A 27441-nucleotide genomic window follows, 5' to 3' on the forward strand; every position below is an offset into this window, starting at 1 on the left:
GATTTGCCGCTCATCAAATTAAGTGCATGCTTATGTTTCTGCAGATTCAGGGCCTAGATTAATCTCATTTCATAGGTTACTGCTGCCTGATCAGTAAGGGTGCTGTAGTTCACAAATGATGCTGGCATTTTAAGTATACTTTCTTCTGTGCTAGGTACATCCAGAAGTGTATGATATATCAGAAGATGGCAAGGAATACAGTCTGTCAATAGAAAGCAGAATCCCTATTCCTTGTCCTGAATTTAACCAGGTTGAAAGTGACTGCAAAATATCACTAAGATTGAATACTGTTGATGAAGGCAAGTGTTATCCTGATTTGTGTGTGTGTGTGTTGCATTTTTATGTTTATTGTGTTTTTCTAAATATTCCCTCTGATTTGCCTCCTTGGAGAATCTGGTATAATGTAATATAGTTTCTAAAATGTTAAAACAAAATACTCAAAAGCTGTATGTATTACTGTTGCAAGTATGGAAGAATATGGCCATAATCCATTACTTGTTGAGGTTAGAAGGTTGCTTTGGTTGCTGTATGTATCAGAGCCATATTCTTTGACTTACATAGAAAGAATATCCTAATGTTTATGAAGTTTTTGGTTTTATCACTTATTTAAATGTATTTACTTACTGTCTTTTAAGTATTGAATATACAGTCATGAAGTACTCAGGTTTTACTGTCTTTTTCTGTTGTACTTTGCTATGCCCAATTCGTATGAACATCAGGGGGATCCTTGCCTATTCAGACAGTGATCTACAGTACTACCACAGTTTTCATTTGGCTATCAATGTAGAAAATTAAAACAATTTTCTTGTGTGTGTGTGTAGGGAGGGGGCTTTCCATGATCAAACTCTAGGAAAATGCTCAGTTACTTTCATTTATGAGAAGAAAAATCTCTGCTATTTATAAATAAATTAGTATTTATATTAACAGTAATATACAAGATATATATTGATCAGAGGAAAACTCACTAATGATGTGTTTTCATTAAAACAGGTAAAGAGCAGTTAGGTTTAAACTTGGCTCTTTCTTCTTGTCACGTGGATCTTCTCCAGAAACCCTGCAGTAATGGAATCTGTAGTCAAGCTATAATTTATTTCACTGCTGTGACAGACTTCATGCAGGATGGAGACAGAATTACCAGAATTACAGTCGAACCTATATCCAGTGAGAATTTCCTGTGGAATGGCTATGTTCCAGAAAGCACAAAGGTTGAAAATTTTCACGTTAAGTGCTGTAAAACCAACAAGGCTTGATCTAAATTAAGTTTCTATTTCAGTTGTGAAGTAGTAATCAATTTTCCATCGGTTTATTTTCATTCAAATGCTGCATTTTCATTTGGATTAAGTTTCTTATATTTGAATTTTAATATAACTACTTAGATATAATATAACCTGATTTATGAAATAAATCAATGACGTAATATAAATAATGTGCCTAAGTCTAACTGATACCATTTACTATGCACATTTTTGTTTTGAAGATTACAGTAAAGGATCTACCAACTGCCTACTGCTACTCATTTACTGACCCTCATATAATTACATTTGATGGAAGGTAATCATTGGATTATTGCTTTTAATTTCAAGGGTTTTTGTTGTTGTTTATTTCTTAGTTTATGCTAGTGATGCAAGCTGTAGTTGTCTAAAGTTGTGCTATATAGTTCACACTCCTTCTTTGATAATAGGATAAGCATGCACCAGTTGGTTAAAGCTTATTAGTCCTATTTATATTGTTTATATTTGAAAATACGAGCTTTAGGTTGTGGCAAAAGGAAGAAGCAAATGGACTATTACCCATTTTAGAGGAGTAGAATATGCCAAGAGAGGAATAATAGATGTACAGTATGAATATGAAAGATGGAAATATTATTAAATATGATCAATGATAAATGATTGAATTGATAAAGCCGTTCTAATGCAGAAGTATTTTCAGTCTGCACTGTAGTTTTCACATTTCTGGTATACTTATCTGAATCCCTGTAAGGATCAAGTTGCTAGAAGCTATCTTCTGTCAGTGTGACATTGTGATGAGTTCATTAATGTCACTGACAGCAATTTATTCGCTTCCGTCACTTGCAGCTTCTTCCAAAGCTTCTTTCCAAAGGGAAGACAGCTTCCTTAGCCACAGCTGGCATGGTTTATGTATGCTTCTGTCTTTCAAAGTGTTTCTAATTCAGGGAAGAGTTCAAAACAAATACAGGTTCCACATATGGGAATTGTATATTCCCTGCTCAGCAGAAGCATGTTTCTTCAAATGACAGGGTGAGAGGAAGAGGATACATTGCCTCCAAATAAGTGTGTTTGACCCACAACACGTTCTTTCTTGTGAATTGGAAAGAAAAAAAGATGGGTTGTAATGGATGCTCTGATAGCACTGTGACTAATGATAGTAATAATGTCACAGGAGTTACACTGATTTGCAGTTCTTTCTTCAGTTTTTTTTTTTTCCTTTCTGGGTCTTTTAACCATCAACACATTGTGATCAAGCCTTCTTATGATGCAGTGATTTACTGTGATATATTCCTGCTGGAAGATGGTGCTGCTGGGGAATAACTTTCTTTCTAAGGATAAAATGTTGCTAATTTATTTTACGAACTGGGGAAATAAACAGAAAGGGAACTGTCCCTGCTGAATTACAGGTGATTGCATGTAGTCCCAGCAGTTGGCCATCTGCAATTTGTCTGCTAGGCCATTAAACAGAAGGCAAATCACCATTCTGCAATTAACTGTCAAATGCCATTTAGAGCCAAGAGATTGTTAAACATGCTGCAAAAGTTTGTACTTTTTCTTCCTCTCTTTTTTTTTTTCTCCCCTTCTTCTCACCACTGAATCATTAAATTGGCTATTCTGACCTTGCTTCAGGGAACAAATGGCTAACCCTTAGGGGAAAAAAAAAAACGAAGTCACCTTTTATGGTTTTCATCTTAAATTGTTTCCAAATCTTTGGGGATAGGCATTCTCCATTGTAATAAAGCAGACCTTTTTAAAAGTATCTGACTTTCTAAATCATTCGTCAAGGGTACTTGTACAGTCTTCAGCACCTGCACCTCACATGCACACAGTCAAACATCTTCTTGCTCTTGCTGGGTATTTGCATTGCAGTAGAAACACAAAGGCTAAGAAGCATCCCCTGATTGCCTGTTAGAGTACACATAAGCACAATTAAAATACATCAAAGAATGGTAGTGGCTTCATGATTACCTTTCCATTCACAAACATTGTCTACATATTCCACTCATGATCCTTCTCTTCTTTTTCTGCTGGTTCTGGTTTTAAATTTTTGTTTTAGAGCTGCACAAAAGAAGATATGATAGTATTTGTTCAGAACAAAGTTGCACATATGTTTATGAACTGTACTCCTGTATTTTTTTCCTGATGCATGTAAATGTATTGTAAAGCCTACCAAATATTAGAAGTCTGTTTTAAGTTGCCTACACCTGGTGATGTTATAGCCAAAGTGAAATCACATGCTTTTCTTTTGATTCCAGAGTCTATGATAATTTTAAAACAGGAACGTTTGTTCTCTACAAGAGTACAGCTCGAGATTTTGAAGTTCATGTTCGCCAGTGGGACTGTGGAAGTCTTCAGCATCCAGCATCCTGTAACTGTGGCTTTGTTGCCAAAGAAGGAAGTGATATAATTGCATTTGACATGTGCAGCGGTCAGCTACATGAGTCACAGCCACACTTATCTATAATAAGTAGAGACACAACAGGAAGCAATGTCAGAATCACTGAATCCTACCTAGGAAGAAAAGTAACAGTAAGTACATATAACTTTTGGATGCAGTAGTTATTCCAGTAATTATTTTTACCAGTTCACACCAGCTTTAGAACTAAAACATACTTTATTTTTTGCAATTAAACAATGGCATAATGTTTATTTTTGGTTGTAGTACTTTGGCCAGAGCTTTGCTTTTAAATGATGTTTGAAATGAAGCAGAATGTTTCCACTGCTGTTAATCATACTCTTGGTCTGAAACACAAGCCATAAAAACAGGCCATTTCATCTTGGGTTTGTCTATTCGTATAAGATACTTGGGTTTTATAGATACTAATTATGAAGGGAACGTTAGGCAATAGAGAAGTGAAATTTCTCACTTTTAGAGGTAAGGATACTAAAAAACAGGAAAAGTAAGTGACTTGTTTGGAGCTGTGCACCAAGTTAATAGAAACAGCATTTGAACTGGGAAGTGAAAATCTTGTGTTGTCACCTCAGCTTTTCAATTGTCTATGAATTCTCATGTATGATTAGCTTTTCTTTCTCCTTTATGTGCAAATGAGTTTATTATTCTTTGACTGCTTTTTTTTTCTTTTTTCGTTTCCATGGAGTAAAAGTGTAGCTGGATTGTATTCTTAATTCTTCAGATTAGTAAACTAAAAATTTATTTCCTCTCAGTCTATTTTTAAGATGTCAGTATTTCTGCTGAGCATTGTGAAACAAAATAGTGAATTTTTGAGACTACTAAAAAAAACCTAGGATCACATTTTCAGGTAGAAAATTATTCTATATTAAGCTACTAACACGTAGAATCATGTAACTGGCAAAAAGGAAATGAGAAATGTGCTCCCAAAAAGTCAGTTCGTATTACCAGAATTGTCCCTTTCCATCTGGAGAGTAAGTTGCATTTTTCCTTTGCCCACCTACTCTTTAATTCTCTGTGGTTTTGCAGTCATTCACCTTCCACTCTTTACCTGCTAATGATGGATGAAGTTTATTGGGCCACAGTGCACCACCTAGTTGCTTTCTGCGGTGCACAGGTTTTGTATTTACAACTCTACACCAAAGGGAATAACAAAAGTTGTCTGATTCAGAATAGTCGGAGCCAGAACTTAATGGGATCTCTTTATATGCATTGCTTTGCATCCTTGTCAATGAACGTACCTGATTTTATTAGGGAAAATAAGAATAATTATATCATCCATCTCTTTTTAGGTTTTGTTTTCTTCTGGAGCTTTCATTCGTTCTGATGTGAGTGAATGGGGAATGAGCATAACACTTAGGGCGCCCAGTTCGGATTACAGAAATACAGTGGGGCTCTGTGGCACCTTTGATGGAAGTGCAGAGAATGACTATCACACTACTAATGGGGTTGAAATCCCAAACAATTCTGATGCTCCTTTTTCTTTTATAAAGGAATGGAGGTAATAAAATACTTTTTCAATCACATGGCATCATTTTTGGTTCAGTCTCACCTTTACTGTCTTTAAAAACTTGTTGAAATAAAAGTTTTTAAGTTAATAACTGAGTACATTGAGACTGAAGAGCCAAATTTGTATTTAAGTAGTAAGTATGATGTAAGATGAGTTTTAGTAAGTTTTGAACAAATCATCAGAAAATATCTGCCTTCTTATCTTTTTTTTCCTAGTATAACTTATTCTCATGTTTTTTTTGCAATTTAACTGAGATGCAGTTTAACCATATGCTGTAGATTCTGTAATCTATAAGGATGAAACAATAGGCAAAACAGGCACAGATTATTAAGACAGCAAAAATGTATAGATAAACTGAGATAGAGTATCTTCTTTTTCTTCTCTAGAATTCCACCAGGAGGTAGCTTGTTTGACAGGACACCTGCTTCATTGCCATCTTATAGGAAAACAGATTTCTGTGACTGCACACTTGAAGATGCTGAGTTAGATCAATCAGTGGATAAACTACAGACAGTTTCTAAATTGGAACTTCCCCTGTCTTGTAAAGACAGTGAAAACAGTAGATTTCTGTCTTTGATACCAGGACTGGATGTTACTGCTGAGTATCTCAGTCCTGCTGATCTTGTCAAAGGCTTAAACAAACGTTCATCTGTACATGAAATGAATTCCTCTACACTTCTGCAGAAGGAGGATAATCAAACTAAACTTCACAAATCATCATCAGTGTACACGCATGTCTCTAAAACCTCAGAAATAAGTTCTGCTATAGAAAGAGAAGAAACTTCAAGCTCAGACATTAAAAGAATTCCTCACAGTTACAGTAGTCTTCACAAAAGTCAATCTGTTACAGGCAGAAGGAAGCGACAAAGTTATTATGAATATCATCCAGTATTTCTGTTCCAAAGTCTCAGCCAAACGGATTTAGAGGGGTATAGGTACTTTTTCCCAGAAGACCACACTGCTGACAAAGACAAGAAGTTTCTTCCTTCGTGGCCCACACCTTCTGGCCTCACTGAGTCTGGCGCTCTGGGTCTGTGCCAGCAGGCAATAGCTAATTCCACTATAGGAAGAGCTTGTGGTGGTCTCCTTGGCAGGAGAACGGAAGATGCAGTCAATATCTGTGTGAAGGATTTACTGTTGAAAGATGACCTCAGATGGGCAGAAGCTTCTCTAGCTCTTTTAGAGAATGAATGTGAGAAGAGAGTTTTAGAAGAAATCAGCTACAATCCACAGGAACTTCAAGGGTTTATTGAGAGCCTGCTTACTGCACTGAAGTGTCCCAGTCTGTGCAGTGGTAATGGAGAATGTATGGAATGGGGTTGTGCATGCTTTCAAGGCTATGGTTCATACGACTGCAGTATACTGTCTGGTAGGTGGAAAAAACAATGAGATTTTCTGAAATAACTGTCTCCATGTTTGTGCAACATACGTTTCACTTCACTGTTTCTCTCTCCTGCTTTTATTTTTTTCTCTCCTTGCACTGACAGGGATTCCCTGTGGTGGGCCTGTTCATTATCCAGCAGTCTAGCTCCAATTTAATACAGCCATTATTGTTTTCTATTTAGCCTTCTTGTTTCCCAAGGGGAAAACATGGGCTTAGTTTATGGTATGTCAATTTTAAAAATTTACAACTCGGTTTGCAATCCAGAGTACTGCCTCAAGAGATTAGTGTTTCCACATGCTGTCTTCTTCAGGGAGATCTGCCACATCCATACACTCCTGCAGCCCTTATTAACTGGAAGTGGAATGTTCTTGGCAATGTTACATCTTCGTAAACTGCTAAATGTGGAAGCAGAACTGATGGTGAAGAAAAAAGTTTACCAAGTTTACAAGTTGTTTTCATTAAGTAAGGCATTGACTGAAAATGCAGATAAGCAGATTACACACTGAAAATATGAGAAGTACTAGAAAATTCAAAACTCTTTTCAAGAAAGAAAAAACAAAAAAAGTTAATATTTTATTCTGTAATAGTATTTTTGTCTTAGTAACCTATTTAAAGTAAGTAGAAGAAGAAGTAAGAGTAACAAAAAAAAATCTGCTTCCTCTTTAAATCAAGTAGATGGGATTTGCTTTTAGAGAAAATATCTGAGTAGTTTAAACTCCATCAGTTTTTCATGAACCACACTCCATCTGTGATGTTTTTTGTTTAGGCTTTAAACAATGCTTTTCCATTATAAATTATTACAAGTAACTTTCAGTTTCCTATAACTAAAGCCTGAGATTCATTTGCATTTATACTGGAAGTGTGATGTATAGAATCATAGATGAGAAAATAGATGGCATATTCACAAGAGTTTCTTATCACCTGGATGTTTCACCTGCTTTATAAAACTGAAGTTCCAAGAGAAGACTTGGCTTAGCTTTGAAGGTAAAATTCAAATGTTACTGTTTGTACCTTTTCTCTGCTGACTCCAGATTTTGTTATTCACAGTTTTCTTAGTTGGGTAGAGAAATAAACTTTATTGTCTAAAGTAAATGCATATGAATTAGTTCATTATACTGATCTTTATTGTCTAATCTCTACTTCTAAGACCAAGCTCCAGAAATTACAGAGCTGGGAAATGCTGGGCTATGTGATATTCGTCAGTATGACTGCACATCAGTGAGGGCTTTTGGACATGGCTTCAGGGAGTCATCAAATCTGAAGTGTGAAATTATCAGATTGCATGTAAGTCTCCTTGTATAGTAATAATTCTGTTTAAATCTCTCTGTGAATGAGGAAGAACTATTTAATCATTTTTGTTGGTACAACCCAATGCTTTAGAGGAAGCTAAAGGCAGAGGCACTCAGCACTTTGCAGCAGACACTCAAGTCTTTGCAGGATTGCAATTTACTCAGTGATAAAAGTATGGAACATAATGGGAATGTTCAGCAGCCAAGAGGGAGATAACAGCAAACAGCAGCTATCCATCTGGAAAGGGCAAAGGGAGTCCTATTGGTAGCAGCCAGTACGTTGCTCATTCTTTCTATTTTTTTTTTAAGTGCTGATGGAGAGGAAGTGAAGTACCAGTCCTTTGAAAAAGGACAGCAAGGTTAAATACATTACTAGATTTCTGTCTCAAACCCAACGCTCAAAATAGCCCTTTTATAAACAGAATGAGTCTGTTACAAAAAAAGAAAATGGCATTTTTGAGATCTTGTCGATTTCCTAGGGGCAGAATACCATGGCTATTTAATAATGTCAGCTCTATCCCCTACGTTTAAACAGAAGATTCAAAATACTACACTGTAATGTCAGAGTAGTCTGTACAGACAGCATGCTGTTAGTCAGACCTAGAATTTGCAAAGCAAAATTAAAAGCTGATTTATAAGTGTTAGCCTGAAGCGAACAATCTGTGATTACAAGTTTTTACACCATATAAGACATTCAAATAAAAAAGAACTCACAATTGAAACTGGTTTTCACTTGTGGGGACTGGGGGGAGAGGATGACAAAAGGGAAAACATTCAGTGGAACTTAATGTTCCTGAGGAAAAAAAGCTTTCCTTAGTTCTAGTGGATGCTAAGATTAAGCAGTGTGGGTTACAGATCTTTTCCTTGTGCACAACATTTATCCACTCATCTGCAAGTTCGCTTGAAATGGGAAAGTTATGAGTATAGGTTGAGATAATTTTATACCATCTCACAGACAATTGTTAGGAGTTCGATTGCAACAATTTGAATGGTCTCAGTATTAACTCATGGCAAGATACGCTGATACAACACTCTTTGTGGTAGTATTCATGGCTCTGAACTACACAGACTTTCTAGATAATCACTGTTATTGATGACCTTCTTTGTTGTTTTTAATTTTTTTTCTATTTTGATTTTTTTTTTTAATTTTCTTCCTGAAACTACCAAGGAAAGTAGGTTTGTTTCCTATTAATTTTCTGACTGAAAGAGTAACAGAATCACAGAACTGTAGGGGTTGGAAAGGACTTCCAGAGATCATGGAGTCCAACCCCCTGCCAAAGCAGCTCCCTAGCCCAGGTTGCACAGGTAGGTGTCCAGGCGGGTCTGGAACGTCTCCAGAGAAGGAAACTCCACCACCTCTCTGTGCAGCTCTGCCACTGCTCCGTCACTGCACTGGGAAGAAGTTCCCATGCACATAATGGAAGCTTTGGGCAAATGCCAGTGGAGTTACAACATACAGAACTCCTTGTAGGTATTTTTAGCTAAATTTAACTGATCAAAATTTCATAGAAGCATTTTGGCAGAGTTTAGAGCTCATACACAGACAATTTCTTGTTTCCTATCTTTTTTGCAAATTACAAATTACTTCTTCACAGTCTGTCCTACCATGCACAGTGCTATAAGAGATGATTCAGAGAATTCTGCATTGGAGTACTTCTTAGGTGCATAACTAGTGCACATCTCTTGGTAGAGGTTTGGGCAGGGCACAACCAAGTAGTTTATGATTACACAGTGCCAGAATTTACTTCGATTTTGTAAAAGACAGGAATGTGCATAAAGTCCCAAAACTGAAACACGATTTTAGTTCCTTTTCATTTACATTGAACTGCAGAAGTATGAACTTTGCTCTAGTAGATTTGGAGATTTAAAACTGATTTTTGAAAGATAATATTTCTGAAAAAAAAATCAGAATGTTCCTTAAACAGATAACAAAAAGCTTCTGGAAAAATAGACTGCATCACATTTCATAGCTTCAGTGATCTCAAAATCTTATATTTATAAATGCTTAGTTTTTACATTTTTACTCAGCCCTACCATTAATTTCTTAACTCAGTACTCCTTACATCAGGGTTGGGGTTAAATTAATGTTTCAGTTGGTTCCACTAACTGAAAAAATAGCCAACTCTGTAAAACTTACTTAAGCTCAACATGATTTTGATCTTTCTGTTCTCTTGATTCCTAATCTACCTAACTTTATTTTCAATATGCTGAGCCCTGCTTCATATTGTGATCCATACTTCTATCACCTAGTATTACCATCCCTGTTCTGTTATCTTGAGCTCTCAAGACAGATTGTTGGGTGACTTGCCCTTACGGTAGTTTAGAAGAGAAATGTACAGGGTTAATGGTGTAATCTGTTCATTTGTGCAGGAATTTAGTGGCTAACTGCCAGTATCTGCTGGCACCCAAAATCATAGCTGAGCATTGCCAGAACCTTCATCCATTCATTTGACTAAAGCTTATCCTCTTCTGGGGGCTATAAAGGCACTGCTGTATCAGATTGGTGCCACTTAGAGGATCACCCACTGCTTTACTCTCCCGTCACTCTCCAGATGGAAGAATTCTTCCTGGCAATATTGTGCCAAAGTGCTATGCATCAGGAAAGACTTCTCGTGCTTCACATTCACAGGCTCAGGTAGAAATCTACTTGTGGAAAAACAAAAAAAAGGCATTTACTATTTCCTACAGCAATCTAATCCAGAGACAGCAGACACATCGAAATGCTGAGCATTGCATGATTTTTCTTTGATAAAGGTATTTTCATATTCCATTTCACTTAAAAAAGAATCTTTGTCTTAAAATTTAGTATAGAGATAGCCAGTGGATTCCTGGAGAGCCTCTAATTATGTCAGCTGCCTTCCAAAATGTCAGGACTGTCGACTGCGAGTTACCAGATAATGGCCCACAGTCTGATGTCATGGATCTGGTTGATGATAAACCCATTGCCTGGTGGAAAATAAAGGTATATTTAAATATTCACTTACAATTATTAAGATAATACATTGCACAGATACTGTTCTTTTTTAATGATACTATGGGTGGAACTCATCTTGCTTAACACAATGTCTCATTTCATCTCTTAAGCTTAAATATTGATACAGTTGATTAGATTTTTACTGAATATTATGAGAGTTTAAACAGCTAACCGTAATGCCTGTCACTGAATTGAATCCCATGACAGCAATTAGTGCTGCTAGATGTTGATACCTATATTGGTTAAACTATTTTTACTCCATGTCATGCAGATTTCTAATGATGGAATTCTATATAGCAATTCTAAAACAGTGATAATATATGATGGAGCCTGCCAGACATGTGAACTACAGGAATCTGGATTATGTGCACTAAAGGTATATATTTCATTCTTCTATGTGTATTACAAAATTATGCATCTCTTTAGGTAGAAAGAAACCAAGACAAATCATCAGAACACATCCTGTTCTCATTTACAACAGGGATTTTTCATGCCTAGAAATGAAAAACACTGAAAGAGAAGCTTGGAAGAGACAAATTTGAATTAAAAAAACCCAAAAAACGAACAAATCAAAACCACTGTATATAACAAATAAAGCCAAAGCCATTTGATTAGTTCTAAAATTAGAATGTAGAATTAGATATGATTAGGATTAGATCTGTTAGATTTGGATACTTCACAAAGACAAAATTTTACAAATACGCAATTCTGTGCTGTACTATTTGACAACTGACAATCAGTGAATCACATTGTCATTTCTGTAAAAGGAGAAAACGTGCAACATAGATGGACTCTGTTATGGTGAAGGTGACACGAATCCAACCAGCCCTTGTTTACTCTGCAGACCTGACACATCGAGGTTAACTTGGACAGTTGTTGAAAGTAAGTTCTAAATAGTTCTGATTTTTGTCTGATTTTTTTTCTTCTTTAAGTAGCCAGAAGTTTAGGCTCTACTGAGTTTCAATTTCAGTTGTAAAGTTATCTAATGTATAATGCCAGCAATGTAGCTCTGCATAAGCTAGAGAACAAGCAGCATTTCTGTGTACACGTATCTATGAAAAAGCTGTTTTATACAAGATTTTGTTCCAAAGGCTCTTTGACTTATACCAAACAAAAGGTGAACACAAGAAACTAGATTAAAAGGCAAGTCATGTTAATTAACCACTTAATATTTGGACATAATTCACACCACGTGCATAGATTGTGTGGCCTAAGCAAATACTTCAGTGTATATTTAAGAATCTCATACTTCAGTCCAATTAGAAACCGTACCGTGAAAAGAGGACCTTCATGTACAGTTTCCATTTTCTGTCTCTCCATAGTACAAAGTTCGGGCCCAGAAGCTGTAGCTCTTTGAGTTCAGACCTTAATGACTGGATAGATAAATCAAATTGATCCTGTTGTCAGATGGGATGTGGCTTGTGGCTTTATGATAGCCATCCAGCTTTCCCTGTCAACACAAGTCCATCATATCTCAAATACAATAATTCCATCAGTGTTTCATGAGGGAAGTGCTTGCAAGACTGTGCCTGTATTAGTGTGGCTCTTGTATGAATGGGACTTCTTGTGACTGTCTCAATCTCTTCCTAGTTTTAACTCCTACTGAAAGCCAAGATAGTTACCCTGTTTCAAAAGAATGAAATCTGAACTTGTTCAGCAGTTGCAGAGTGAAGAGATTTCTATGTTAGAGCCATAAACTAAAATTCAATATTACAGGAGTCAGAAACAAAAGAATGTAAAACAGAAGCAATTCCCCAAAACAAAGGAACGCAACCTTTTCTCCAGGCTGGATGACATCAGAAACAGGGTGTAATAATCTTAAGTGCTGAGGCATTGAATACAAATTCTTCTCCCTTTGTGTTTGTGGGTTTTTTTTCTGTATTTTTTTGCCACAGTTGATGGGTTCCTGCTCAGTGTCACTTCACAGTAAACCTTAACAATCTTAATCCCCTTCCTACATCCCAACTTCAAAGCTTGCACTCGCCCCAGGGCTCCCATTTCTCTCTGCTTCCCATTGATCTTTAACTGAACTGGTGCTGGTGGTTTTCCCTGTTTGTTTTTACCTAGTGTCTCTAGATATCTAACAACTGCTGCTCCTGCCAAAGGATTCCAGCAGTGCAGGTGTTGTTAATAGACTTTTTCAGACTTAACAGTTGTGAGTAGGCTATATGGTTGAAATGCTTCCAAGGAACAGTGAGTACCTTACCTATTCTATCACCACATACTCAGTTTTCTAAGATGCTCACTTCAGCTCGTTCCCAAGTAGTGCGTGACCAACTCTGCTCATTTCTTAAACACCAAGAACGTTTGAGATTTATGACTTTCTGTACTTTCATTTTTAAACTGCAACACTTTATAAAAACAATGTTAATTTCAATAAATTCTGGGGCATTTTTCTATGTAAATGCAACCAATCTTTACAAGCTCTTACATACAGTAAGTAATTTCTTATTAATATTTTTACAATTACAATGAAACTGTCTGTTTTTTTTTCTTGTGCTGTTCAAATGATGTTAGAATGTAAAAGAAGTAGTCACATATGTCTTCCTTACCAGAAAGATATGTTCCTTTTAAATTTTTATAAATATATTGCAACTTTTGCCTAAAAGAGAAAATATCTCCTTTGTTGCAGACAACCAGCCTCCAGTGCTTGAAACTTTTCAGGGTATCCTACAGACTTTTTATGGAGAAGATTTTGTATATCAGTTTTTGGCTTCAGATCCAGAGGGCTCTGCTATTCTTTTCACATTGGAGTCTGGTCCTGAAGGTGCCAGTCTTTCCCCATCAGGTCTCCTTTTGTGGAAAGCTGTGTCAAAGAATCCCCCTAAATTAACATTTTCTTTGACAGATGACTGCAATGCGGAGACTAAGGTAGAAATAGAGGTAATTAATATTACAGTAAAATGACACATGCTAGTAAGATGTTACAGTATCTAATTACTACATTCAGTGCTAGTTCATAAAAAGAGAAAACTGTCTTATTTGTGTTGTTTTGTAGGTCAGGGTAAATTCCTGTGATTGTCTAAATAATGGCTCGTGTGTGACAGACATTAATTTCCCACCTGGAAGTGGGAGATACCTGTGTGTGTGTGTGGCTGGATTTGAAGGTGATCTCTGTCAAGTGAATACTGACGACTGCAGACTCAATCAGTGTGGTATTGGCAAATGTGTGGATGGAATAAACAGCTATTACTGTGAATGTCCACCTGAACTTCAAGGTAAACTACTGCATTATGTATTCTCATGTAGATTTTCTGTTTTCCTCTGATGAGTATGGTAAAACAGGAATGTCAGGTTTTGTCCCAGCACACCTGCAGATAAATGGAGTCCACAGAGCCCATCCTCTTTGTATTCTGCAATAAGCAAGATACTCAGAACGTGGTAAAAAAATGTTTACAACAAACATAGTCAGCTGTACTTACTAGATGTACTGAAATGTTTGTATGTACTTAATATGTGCACTTCTTTGTATTTTAGCCAATGTGTTTATTCTGCTTTTATAATTTATAAAAATACTGTCAAAGTCTGGTGACAGCAGTATTATAAAAATCTCTGTTTGAATGCAGGTGAAAATTGTCAAGATGACATAGATGAATGTGTATCCAATCCTTGCTTCCCTGGAGTATTTTGCTTCAATACTTTTGGTTCTTACTATTGTGGTTCATGCCCAAATAATCTACATGGAGATGGGAAGTCATGCTACGGTAATATGATCTGTTTTTCAGAAGAATACTATTATTATAATCAAACAAGATATCCCTGGGTTTGAAATGTTCCTAACAGTAAATTATAACTCTACAGCAGTCAGCAGAAAAGATCTCTCTGACTGCTGGCTCCTGAGACAAAATCTGTATTGGTCACAGTATCAGAATGTAGTGCGTCACATGGTTGTGAACTCCTTTTTAGAATGATTAGAAGAAAATAACTACCAAATAAATGCCCACAGTCCTTTATGTAATACCAGGAACCTGTGCAGTGTATTTTTCTCTTATTTTCATAATACGAGTAACTATTGACAAAATGTTTTGCTTTTAGGCTGCCTGACATAGAACTATTTATTCAGATCAGGACACTTGAGGAATCAGGTGCTTAACATTAATTTACCGTCTGCTGTTATGCAATTTCTGAATAACTTGTGTTTTTAACTCTGTGGCAAATCTTTAAGAAACGTATTTTGCTCTTCATCTGCTGTATGAATGTTGAGTTACTTTTTCTATTGGAATTCTGTAATTTATTTGCTATTGAAATAAAAATATCTATTAATGTGCCTTCTCGTTTTTTTTTGTTTTAGAAACCTTTGAAAACATTTCTGTTGAAAGAAAAGATTCCACAGGAGAAGTTGGAGAGAATAAAGGTGATTTTATTTCATGAAAACAGTGAAATTTCTGATTCACGTGCTGATAAGAATATAGCTGTGAAGTTAAAGGTTTTAGTCAGCTTTATGTTATTCGTGTTAATTTTTCAGTTTAACTAAAATTAATTACTTGGTTTGCATTCTTACTTCTGATCTTACAGTTGACACTGAAATGTCAATATCAATAAATCCCTTAGGTCAGTCAAGTCATTTCGTTGACAGTGTGATGTATGACATTCTTACTGCTGCCTTTTGTTTTTGTGACTAACCACTGACGTACAATAGGTAACATGGGGATAGGGACATCTGTTATTTGAGATAAGCAAAAGTTTATGGCATTATGTTGAATGCCATTTTCATACTTTAATTCAAAAGAAAGGAGAAGAGTATGGCAAATGAAGGTTCTTAATTCTAAAACTCCTTAAACACTATTGCTGGCATTTCCAGCTCTGTGCCTGCTGGGGTGTTGTTCACAGAGAATTCTCCTTGGGTGTCTTTTTCTTCATCTCTGAATTATTAGCAGGGGAGGGAAATGTTCTCTCGCTCAATTGCCGATGCTGGATAATTCTTCATCAGCTGCTTCTAATGCTTTGTTTTTCAGCAGTGGGAAGTGTAGCACTTTGCAGTAAGATTCGGGGAAGTTTAACCTTTGGTTTACAGTTTTCTAATACTGTCCCAAAGGACAGGTCTTAAGTTGTTGAACAGTTTCCTCCAACTTCATTCCTGCTCAAACCCATAGTGCTAAAAGCCCATTGAATGCCTTCTGCCATTTTGGGATTACAATGCCATACTCCTTTCTACAATCCACCAGAGCACCCACATTTTCTGGGCAGAATATGGACCGTTTTTCATTCATCTTGCATTACTATCTGATAGAAGGTTGAGTCCATCTTCGTCATTGAAAACACATACTTAATATTCCACTAATAAAATTCCACATACAGAAACTATGAAAATGAAGAAAAATGTTCAGAGGATTATCAGAGAGCTCTGAGATAACTGAAGTAATTAAGTAAACAAAAACATGATAATACTTTGCTACAAGGTGATGAATTATTCATATAAAAATACTATATGTGATGCATCAGTAAGTGTAAGTGGGTAAGTATATACTGTGACTAAATATCTGCTTCCAGACTCTAGGTTTATTACCTACAGTTAGACACACAGGTGAACAGTAAGCAGTATCTTTTGTTTAAATACCACTGTGGTAATCTGCAGTTACCTGTTGGCATGGCACTAGTAATTGGCTCTGCCAGTAAAGTTATTTGTTGATCCAATATCCAAAAATCCCTGTCTGCCTACTCCAAAAGGCCATGATGAGGGTGGGAAATGGTGTAACCAGAGTACCTTCATCTGCCAGTTCAGATTTATGTCCTACTGCAAACATTTATTCTGTTGTAGTGTATGGGAGGAAGTATGGAATGAATGGAATATGTGTTTTCCTGTTCAGAAGACATTCTTCATCCTTGGAAGAAAAAAAGTCCTGTAACATTTCTATACATCTTTTCTCCTTTTTCTCTAACATTCTATAGGTTTTGAACAGTCATCATTTGACAAGGTCTTGAGCTCTGTTCCCAGTTCTACAGATGTCCCCAAAAGATTTATATCTACAGAAATGGCCAATACTAGCACTCTATCAGTCTCCAGATCAAGAAAAGTCACTACTGACAAGTCAAATAACTCTCAAAGAAGTGCTTCTGTACAACCAGATGTTACTGAAAGCATTGCTCATGCTCTTGGTAGCACCAGGGGACACCTTACGGACACAGAAGGGGCTTCTCCAGAAAACACAGCAATGTCAGCTTCTTCAAGGAGCCGTGCTGTATCAGCTGAGAAGAAAACAAGGGCACAAGTTGAGGCCTACAGTCACTGGGAGACTAGCAAGAAGGCTTCTCTTAGCAGTAGAACAGATACAAGCAAAGGACTTTCTTCTCTGCCACACAAAGTATTTAAAGGTGGAAATGCTCACAGAGTTCAGCACTTGTTAGCCAAGCATAGAACAAGTCCTTTACCTTTTGCTCTTGTTGAAGTGACAGTGCCACCAGAAATGCTTCCCGAAGATTCAGACGAAACAGTGCTTCCTAAAGCAGTAACCTGTGCTGATCTACCTTGTTTTCCTGGAGTACCTTGTGAGCCAAGTCAAGATGATAGAGTCAAGTGTGGTCGTTGTCCTTACGGTTATTATGGAGATGGCTTCACTTGTAGAGGTATTGCAAATGACTACTAAATGCTGAGCAGAATTTTTTGATATATAGGTCACTCTGAAAGTAATTCTTCCTATTTATTTCCATGGAACATGGCAATTACAACAGATACAAAGAACACAATAACACTATTTGACAGAGCAAATTCTCAGCTACAAAACAATAGTCACCACCATTAGCTATGCATTTTTGCCAGCAATGAACAACGTGCCACACTCATATTATATCTGCAGAGGTGACCCACTGTTTCAGAGCTGCTTTGATGGCTTCCTTGCTAGGAAAATGTTGTCCATGCAGTTAGTCTTTCATTGGCCCAAATAGATGGAAATTAGAAGGTGCCAAATCTGAATTTTACAGTGGGTGTGATAAGTCAGTCCTGCCAAGAATGGCAGTGTGCTCCATGGTCTTCAAACTGGTATAGAGCCTGGAGTTACCATGTTGCAAAAAAAAAGTTGTCCTCTTCTCTGTCCTGACTGAAATTTTGAGCCTTCAGCTCAGTTAGTATCATGATCTAGCAGTCAGAGTTGATGATTTGTCTGGGTTCCAGGAAATCCAGAAGGATCACCCCTTTCCTATCCCAGAAGACAGTGAATATCACTTTACTCACTGAGGGCTGCATCTTGAACATTTCCTTCAATGGGGAACTCGTTTGTTGCCACTCCATGAACTGCTGGTGTGACGCCAGCTCGTAGTGATGACACCGTGTCTTGTCATTGGTAATGATGTGCTACAGAAAACTGTCATCCTCAGCCTTGTATTGGTTCAGTAGGTCCTGACAAACTTACATACGGTGTTCTTCCTGTTCCATGTGAGCATTTGTGGGACCTGAATTGCACAAACTTTGCAATATTTTAATGTTGCCACCATCATTTCCAACACATAGAAGCCAGTATTCAGATTCATACACAGTTCCCTGGTTGGAATCTGGCAGTTCACATGGATGAGCTAATCAAGACACTCTTCTTGTTGTACAGTGACAGCTCTGTATGGCTGTCCAGAACGTGGCTTGTCCTTCATGTCTCTGTAACACTACTGAAACTTACCACTCACTGCTACACTGTGCTCTCATGCATTGTTTGGTCTCCAAAAGAATCAGCAAACGTCAATGAATGTCAGTGGGTGCTATTTTTTCCACATGGAGGAATTCAGTGACACACCTGTGCTTAATATGAGCTTCCATGTCAGATGCCATTTTGTCATACTGTCCCTCTTCTGCCATCTGTCACACAGCAACAAATCTAATGGAACATTGTTGGGAAGGTTCAGCCTTACTGCCTCACCACCATCTGCCTCTGACATTGTGGGCCAACATAATATAGTAGGAGGCATTACTTTCAGAACAGCTCTTGTATTCTAACTTGAAAGTACATTGTTAATATGGGATTGATAAAATGCATATAGAATTGAATTCCCTTATTAATTTTTACATAGCTAACAAGCTTTCAGTTGGGGATGCATTTAAAAACATTCTTTCTGATGTATCTCAGGCTCCCCACTTAACGATCAGGGACTTAACTGATTCTCTGTGATATGTTTATTATGCTAAGCAGGACATAGTTATGCTGAAATGTCACTCTTGGTTTCTTTATTCCTCTGACTGTTTTCTTAATTGCCTTTTCAGCAATATGTAGACAAACATGTGGCAAAAATATGGAGTGCGTGGCACCCAATATTTGCAAATGCAAGCCTGGTTATGCTGGTTATAACTGTCAGATAGGTGGGTATGGCATTTTGATTTAGCCCATGGTAGTTCATATAAGTGAGTTAATGATTAAGATGACTTGATTTTGAACAGCTCTATGCAGACCTGATTGCAAAAACCACGGAAAGTGCATTAAGCCCAATGTCTGTGAGTGTCTACCAGGTTACAGTGGCTCCACTTGTGAAGAAGGTAAACATTATTTTCTACTTTTGAATCCATAAATACCCCATGGTTGCTGTTAGTGACTTTCATAACTGTTCATTCTGACAGGAATGCTAATAGAGATTCCTGTGTTCAGTAAGTGATGACAACAAAATATCATACTTTAACTTATGCCTCCCCAGCAGATCCATGGATAGAATCCATTCCCTGTAACCTAGGTGCAATTGCTTAGGTATTGCCATCCCTAAATTGATGCATCCAAATCTCAGTTCCTTTGAGGAAGAGGGTAAGAATACAAAAGGATGTCTCAGACAGCCCTCTGAATTCTCTATAATTCAGCTTCTGAATAATTCATTGTAAATACTTTCTTCTCTGTAATGACTGTATAGAGAATACAGGTTGTCTCCAGGTGGTGACCCAGTCTGATTTCTCATGATTTACTTCCCTGTAAGGACAGGAAACAGCAGCTGTTAACTGTATCCTCTGAGGAAGAGTTCCTAACAGCAGGACATGGTGACACCCAGCTCTGTGTCACAGTAATAGCTAGGATGTTCTAAGTGGAAGGGAGATCTGGATTCCGGTCAGATCACCCCAAAACAGTTTCCCAATCACCAGGCATTATGATATTCCTAGTAAGCTCACTTAGCTTGTCCTTTTGCTAAAGCTTGACCAGTCCATGCATCTTTTTACATGTGCTTTCTTGGACAACTTAATTCTGTTTTCACAGCACACTGTAAACCACCCTGCAAAAATGGAGGCACGTGCTTGGCCAGAAATCTCTGTACCTGCCCCTATGGTTTTGTAGGACCAAGATGTGATACGAGTAAGTAAAAAAATTGTAAGCAAAAAATACAGAAAATTCTCCCTGGTCATTAGGAATAGCAAAGCAAGTTATGGCTTAAATTTCTGATGTAGTTTGTGTGAGACCACTGTCATGCTTGGGCTTTATGACCATCAGTTGGATAGTATTTGTCTATAACTTTTGAAAACACAACAGATTATAAAAATTGCAAGTAGTTTTTAAGCTATGAATAGGAACATAGAAACATGGAATTTGTTGACCACAGAATACTACCTTCAGAACAAACATAGGTGATTAACGTTGTTAATAGATTGTTAGGTTAAAATGGTTAATGCTGAGGTATGTTCAGAAATTGAAGTCCGTGAATGGTGGGCCAGAAAAACCGTGCTACCAACATAACGAATTCAGAAGCACACTGTGGGGTGTCAGTCTATTCAACAACTCCTCTTCCACTAGTGAAATTGGGAAATTTCCACTGTTAATATCTGGTAAAGAACTAAAAAATGAAGTACAGATAAACTGTAACATATCCTTTTTTTCCCCCCTCTTTGACTGATGGATGGTAGTGATCTGCAACAGACACTGTGAAAATGGTGGTGAATGTATCACTCCAGACATCTGCCAGTGTAAATCTGGATGGTATGGACCTACATGCAGTACAGGTAACGAGACAGACCCCACTGCGAACTCCTGCAAGTTCCACGTTCCTGGGAGGCATCTCATAAACTGAAATTGAGTCCCATGCAGTTCAGACAGCAGTACAGGGTGGCTGCTTAATGCCACAGAGCCCCCACACCCCTCTTGTTTCTTTGTGCTACTTCTGATGCCAAGTAGCAGCTCTAGAATACCCATCTCAAATTTTTGGGTAGAGATTAAGTGAATAGTGTAACCTGAACTCATCTGGAGTATTTACTCCCAGTCCTCACAACAGAAGCAGATATTTTATGGATTTCATTTTGTTGTCATGGTTCTCACTTTTCCTGACCCTATTTCTGCAGCTGTGTGTGACCCTGTGTGTCTCAATGGTGGTTCCTGTACTAAGCCGGGTGTTTGCCTCTGCCCACATGGATTTTTTGGAGCCCAGTGTCAGAATGGTAATCTTTTTCCTCCTATTTCCTGTCATTATGAGGTGATCAGTAAGAAAGCATTATTAAGCTTAAGACAGATTTCATAATCGTGTCCTCAGAGAAGTAGTGTACAACATAAATATATGTATGTAAAGATTTTATGGCTGATCAGGATTTTAGGTTGCACTGATTTCCTGGAAGTATGTTGCAACAAAAGCAAATAAAAACAACAGTTTTTCTCCTTTGTATCTTCCAGCTATCTGCAGCCCTCCTTGCAAGAATGGTGGTCACTGCATCAGAAACAACATTTGTACTTGTCCTCATGGTTACACAGGCCAAAGATGTGAAAAAAGTAAGCCAGTATGGAAATCCTTCCACAGCGTGAAAGTAACCAATAAATTACTCTGTAAACCATTAGAAGTATTTAACAGCAAATGTTTTCATTTTAAGGTGTCTGTGAGCCGAGGTGCATGAACGGGGGAAGGTGCATAGGGCACAATGTTTGCTCTTGTCCTTCAGGGTGGGGTGGAAAAAGATGTGACACACGTAAGTATCATGTAGTTAACAGGAGAACCATGCCTTAAAAGTAATATATGGTTAAAGGACAGCTCTGTCAGCAGATAATATGAATTTATTGCCAAAGAGCTCTTAAATATACACATATTGACAAATAGTGATCTGTAACTTGGCAGCAAAATGTTGAATGGGGAACTAATACCATACAACTCAGGCTAAATCATGAGACCAAAATAGCGTTTTAATTCTTGAGTGATATATATTTGTTTCTTTCTCCATTCTTGTCTAAATAAGATGCATCTGTATTTTTGACTACGTACAGCTGCAAAGAACTGGGTCAGTAAAATGAAAAAAAAAAAGGGTTTATATTATAGGACATAAAAAAAGAGACCACAGAAAGAACTACAGTGAAACATTAGAGAGCTGTGGAAACAGTGGGAAATGATTGGAATAGAAAATGCAACGGGCATAAATCCTGTAGGAAAGATAAAAAAGGACTGTGATAGTAGCACAGCTGTGGATTGCCTTGAATCTTGATGAAGTTATAGATGGCACGTAAATAAAATGTGGCAGCTTGGATAAAGGCACAGTTTGTGTGAAAATCAGCATGAGCATGGATGGTAGAAATACAGTGGATAAAATGTGTCTGTCATATCACCCCACCTGAGGCTCAGGTACTGATACAGACAGTGGGGTCTCTGATGGCATGGATGAAAAACAATTTTCCCTGTGTTATTTCCTGTAATTATTGGAATGTCGTATTGAAACAAAAAAATTATCACCCATATTGACAAGGGTTAGATATTCTTGGACTCTACGGAAAAGAGATTTCATCATCATAAGATCAGTTATCAGTGAGAAATAGTGTTTTAGAGTATGGTTTTATAAACAGAGAACGTGCAGGAAAGTGGTTCATAGAAAATAAGGTGATGCGACTCATGCGTATGCAGTCAGCATCTAGTGAGCTGAAACGTAAATAAAAAGGAAAAGTTATTACGTGGAATATAACTAAACTTTGTGATGATGGTTCTTGTGCAGCAGTCTGTCTTCAGGAATGTAGGAACGGTGGAGAGTGCATTGGACCGAGTACGTGCCATTGCCCCGCACAGTGGGAAGGAATCCAATGTCAAACACGTAAGAATGATGTGGCCTGCAATGTACACTTTGTTTCTGCACTGTTAGAATGCTTCAGAAATGCACAGTACCTGCAAGTCCTGTTCCTTGGCTGCATTTTACCACTGATCTGTGATATAGGCAGGACAGAGTGCAGAGTCCTGTGCCCATTCTGTCTAGAACACAAAGACAGTCTGAAACCACGGCTGTATGCAATGGATAGATGATATACTGCAGCAGCAGCCCTGAGAAGCCATTGCTCTGTACTGTTTTAAAACACACTTCACTCCTATGTCTCTGTCCATGTATTCCCATATTAAATTGCATCTTAGTATACAGAGATGGGATAGGCAAAAGAATACTGTTGGCTCCTCATCACCATGTAGCTGTTGCTGGATAACTAAAGCCACATATCCTTCTCGCTTGTGTTAGCTGTGTGCAATGAGAAGTGCCTGTTTGGAGGCAAGTGTGTGTCACCTAATGTGTGCTCCTGCCGGCCTGGTTACACCGGAGTCCTCTGTGGGAAGAAAGTTCAGGTAACTGCAGTGTTCTACTTTTGTCTTCGATGGTTCTCCTTTTAATTTCAGCAGGTTTTGATGTTTTTATGATGTAGAATTCATTTGGAGGAGCTGGAACATACCTAAATTTTGCACTGCTTGCTGATACTATTCTTCTACAATCATCTTTAATTACATGCCACAGTTCATACTAACAGTGTTTTCTTTTAAACACCACTCGGCTCCTTGGTCTCCTGCAGCAACCAAAACAGTGTAATCTATCTTTCTCATTTCTTTTCCTTTTAGTACTTTGCCACAGAGTCTTTTAATGTAAAACCTACACGGTGACTTCTAGCTATGCAAGTATTTCTTAGTGGGGAATAGTTAAAAAAAACAGGGAATACAACAACAGATTTCTACTTTGATCCAAGTTGAAACTATTAGGAGTTCAGATCTTTTTTTTTTTTTGATTGTTCTATTGTGTTGTAAAGGTTGTAAAAGCGAAGAGACCAGTGCAAATAAGGAGATGTTACAGAAGGAAGGAAAATGAGTGCTCACTCATCTCTGAAGATAGAGGTTCAGAGGGAAGGAACTCCACAAAGAAGGGATCTCCAGCAAAAGACCCTTCCTTAGTGGCAGTCAGCCCTTAAATGAGGTCTAAGAGAAGTGACCCCTTCTGGTCACACAGGTGAATCACATTCACCTGTGCTCCCAGGGCTGACCAGATCTTCCCTTCAGGTGCTCATTCAGTGGTTGAGGCTGTGACTCAGCAGTTCCCATAAACATGAACGATATACAGTGCCATTAACATGTCTGGTCAGATGTCAGATGATTTTCCACAGATGGGGTAAATATGTTTAAGAAAGCAAAAGAATAACTAACTGCTCATATATGCCTTGAAAATATAAAACCATACATCACAATCATTGTGAAGATAAAACTGTAATGTCTGTGGCATGGTTTCCAAATTGCAGCATAAAAAATGAAATAATTTAGATTTAAGTATTTGTATAAATATATCCTTCAAAGCATCAGCATTTTTTTCTTACTTGAGAACATACATTGCTGATCAGTCAGACAGTGCTGTACCTCTCACTGATAAAAATGGCACATTTTGTTTCTTAAATAAATGCAGGTACATTATGCACAGCCTGAACTTCATGTTGTGCTTCTCCATACTAGGAAAGCAGAGATTCATTAAAATTGCTTCTTAAACAGATAAATCCATCTGTTATATTTATTTATTTTTCCTTCCAAGGTACAAAGACATCGTGATTAAGGAAAGGAACTGTATCCATTAAATGCTGCCTGGATCTATGACACTTGAAAAAAGCAAGAAGTTTTGAAGGCATTCACAAATGTTATTTAAATGAGAAGAATATTGAGAATGTTTTTTAAAAAATCATGTTAGTTGTGAGTTTTGGAAGAGCTTCAGTACAGCAAACTTGTGGTCATTGTAAGATGTACACCTCTATAATTTTCAGCTACCTCAGAGCCTCTGATTCTTCACCAGATTCAGAGATTTCATGTATCATTCAAACCTCAAATTCTGCAGTCTGTTGATAGAGCCAACTGGACTATTTGTAAGCAAGATTGACATATCTGCTGAGCATCTCTAGGAAAGTAGGCAGCACATCATCTCTTGGGAATTGTACATTTTAAGTGTTGTTCACATAAGTGTTATTTGGATGCACACAGAAGGAAGAGCAGAGGTTTTGGTTTTTTTTTTCTGCTTGTATTTGGCAAAGGGACGAGGCTGGACTCTTCTCTGCAGTGTGTGGAGATAGGATGGGGGGAAATGGTCCCAAACTGAAGCATAGAAAGTTCCTCACAAATGTGCATGGGAACTTCTTCACAGTGCAGTGATGGAGCACTGGCACAGGCTGCACAGAGAGGTGGTGGAGTCTCCTTCTCTGGAGATGTTCCAGACCCGCCTCGTTATTTTTAATTTCATGAACCACATCCCATTTATAAGCCCTAGTTCTGAATAGGAAGAAAATCCTGCTCCTTTTGCCATTTTCTGACAGTGTGGGATGCCAGCTGCCACTCAGTGCTGTTAGAGCTTACATTTCTCCTCACCTTTCTGTAGACCACCTAATCTGTTCTGCAAAGTAAATTGGCATTTTCAAGCTCAGCGCCATTTCAGAATGATAATTTCTAAGCACCCAGTGTGTATTTCAAAAATGTTTTCAATCTTCCACTTGCACTGTAAGTTTCAGTGGCTCCGTAGCTTTTATCTTTAATCCAGCACCCAGGTGGCTGATAGCCAGTGCTGGGAACTGCTCCATTATTTAAAACATGCTTCACTTGGACTGTTTCCTTTCTCAGGGCTCACAAAGACCTCTATGAACAAAACCTGACTGGCTATTGGAACTGATGCCTCAGGCTGAAGTCTTGAATACACAGTATTTTTTAAATGTGGGGATGCTGATATTGCATAAGCTCATTTTGTAGCAACCCCCACTGCGTGCATCGTTTAGCTGCTCTGAAGAAAGAGGTGCCAGGAACAGTGCTTAGGTTAATGACTTTGTGCAGCCCTCTGTTCACAAAACTGAGCCAATACAAATGCCTTTCTAGGATTTCAGGCTAATAATAACTTCTACTGTATCCCATTGATTTTCATTGCTGCTAAAGGTAGAAGTAGCTTCTTTTATACCTTCCAAATGCAAGCTGAGTGAAGAAAAGCACATCCAGACTTTTGCTACACAGGTTAAAAGCTTGGTGCACATCTATGCTGTGTTCCATTAAGCACACAAAGCAGGAAAACTACAAGTTTTCCTGGCATTAGGCATAAGGACCCATTCTTCAAAACTTCCTCATAATTATGTGAAACTCTTGTTATTGCTGTCCATCATACATGAACCAGCATTGACTGAATGTAACAAGAAAGTAGGCCAGAAAGAGCCTGGGGGCTTGGAATGGGGCATCAGAGGGTCTGCTGCAGGACAACTTGAGCCAAGCTGAAATCTCTGACTCCAATTCGTAGCACATCAGGAAGGCTGCAGTAACAGGAAAGGGTTTTCATGTAAGAAAATCATTGTTACAGTGTGCATTCAAAGATTTCCTGTTCAAATGAACAGTCATAAGTCAGCAGAGAAAAGGTGGAGCAAGCAAAAAGTAAACTAAAACAAAATGGCATTCAAGAGTATTGTTCTCTTCACTGAATTTGCTGCATGATTTCCTTATATAATGATGTGTGTCATCTGGCTCTACCGAAATTGCTCTGCATGCCAGCAGAAGTGCCTTTCCTAAGGACAGATGAAACGTTGCCTATGATGTTTAAAATGCTGTGTAATGAGTATCTGCTGAAGGAAGTAGTCACACACATCACAGAAGAAACTACAGATCTTAGCAAGGACTTACTTCCTGCATTTATATGCATGCAACCCAAGATGTCAAAATAAATTAATAATTAAGCATTAACAGTGGGTTACATATATAGAATCATTTAGGTTAGGTTTTCAGTGACTAAAGAGGTTTATGCTGTTTCTCTTCTAAGAATGTGGCACGTGGCATTGTTGGTTTAGTTTGTTCAACTTTCTCTCACTGCTCAGTTTAGAAAAATCATTTAAGTGAACAACTGCTCTGCCCCACCTGGAGCACTGTGTCCAGTTCTGGGCTCCCCAGTACAGAAAAGACAGGAAGACACGCCTAGCCCCCAAAACAGCACGCTGCAACCAGGCAACAAGCACGGTCAGCTTTCCAGCGAGTGGGAGGGGATGGAGAAACAAACAAAAGAAAATAAACACTGACAGCTCTTCAAGTAGACGCACGTGCAACTCTGAAAACAGTCATTTGGATCTCATTTCTAATACATCATGAGTATGTGCGACTCTGAAATAACGACGAGGATATTCACTAAAAATATTGTGGAGATTTGAATGAATCGTCTGAAAAACAACAGGAGAAAAAAAAAAAAACATAGCAAAGCCCTCAGCCAGGAGAGGGCGCTCCGCCCAAGCTGTTTCTACATCACGCCTTCATCCGATAACTGCTTTATTCATTTTAACTACCTCTAAGCAGACAACTATTTAAATTAGCAGCTGTTGGAGCCTGTTCAGAAACACCAACTTCAGGTCTGCTGCACAGGCCTTTGTCTTTCGTGCCTATAATACCTCTTTGGGGTTCTAAGCACTGTCGTTGTCACTTTGGGCTTTATTACTGAAGTCAGGCTTTCCACGAGCAATGCTGAGATGCTGTGCCTCTGTGTGCTTACATATGCTCG

The 27441-nt window shown here is 38.0% G+C and overlaps 1 protein-coding gene and 1 long non-coding RNA gene across 2 annotated transcripts in view; one reads left to right on the top strand and one right to left on the bottom strand.

Annotated features, from left to right (window-relative positions):
• Positions 1–24495, top strand: part of VWDE (von Willebrand factor D and EGF domains) — a 36338-nt gene extending 11843 nt beyond the window's left edge. The window contains exons 7-31 of the mRNA XM_065753575.1: positions 155–299; positions 991–1205; positions 1478–1551; positions 3485–3758; positions 4932–5140; positions 5536–6518; positions 7681–7817; positions 10629–10784; positions 11068–11172; positions 11564–11678; positions 13429–13679; positions 13795–14014; positions 14363–14500; positions 15088–15150; positions 16686–17360; positions 18979–19074; positions 19153–19248; positions 19949–20044; positions 20590–20685; positions 21022–21117; positions 21347–21442; positions 21541–21636; positions 22645–22740; positions 23152–23255; positions 24475–24495. Coding sequence (XP_065609647.1) covers positions 155–299; positions 991–1205; positions 1478–1551; positions 3485–3758; positions 4932–5140; positions 5536–6518; positions 7681–7817; positions 10629–10784; positions 11068–11172; positions 11564–11678; positions 13429–13679; positions 13795–14014; positions 14363–14500; positions 15088–15150; positions 16686–17360; positions 18979–19074; positions 19153–19248; positions 19949–20044; positions 20590–20685; positions 21022–21117; positions 21347–21442; positions 21541–21636; positions 22645–22740; positions 23152–23255; positions 24475–24495 — 4653 coding nt within the window. The remainder of the gene's footprint in view (positions 1–154; positions 300–990; positions 1206–1477; positions 1552–3484; positions 3759–4931; positions 5141–5535; positions 6519–7680; positions 7818–10628; positions 10785–11067; positions 11173–11563; positions 11679–13428; positions 13680–13794; positions 14015–14362; positions 14501–15087; positions 15151–16685; positions 17361–18978; positions 19075–19152; positions 19249–19948; positions 20045–20589; positions 20686–21021; positions 21118–21346; positions 21443–21540; positions 21637–22644; positions 22741–23151; positions 23256–24474) is intronic.
• The window catches only part of LOC136058636 (uncharacterized), a 418135-nt gene that overhangs the window by 118135 nt on the left and 272559 nt on the right, over positions 1–27441 (bottom strand). The window lies entirely within an intron of this gene.

The sequence above is a fragment of the Cyrtonyx montezumae genome, unplaced genomic scaffold (genome assembly GCF_038088225.1).
Source record: "Cyrtonyx montezumae isolate F1298 unplaced genomic scaffold, pur_monq_1.0 scaffold_8, whole genome shotgun sequence".
In the NCBI taxonomy this organism is placed as follows: domain Eukaryota; kingdom Metazoa; phylum Chordata; class Aves; order Galliformes; family Odontophoridae; genus Cyrtonyx; species Cyrtonyx montezumae.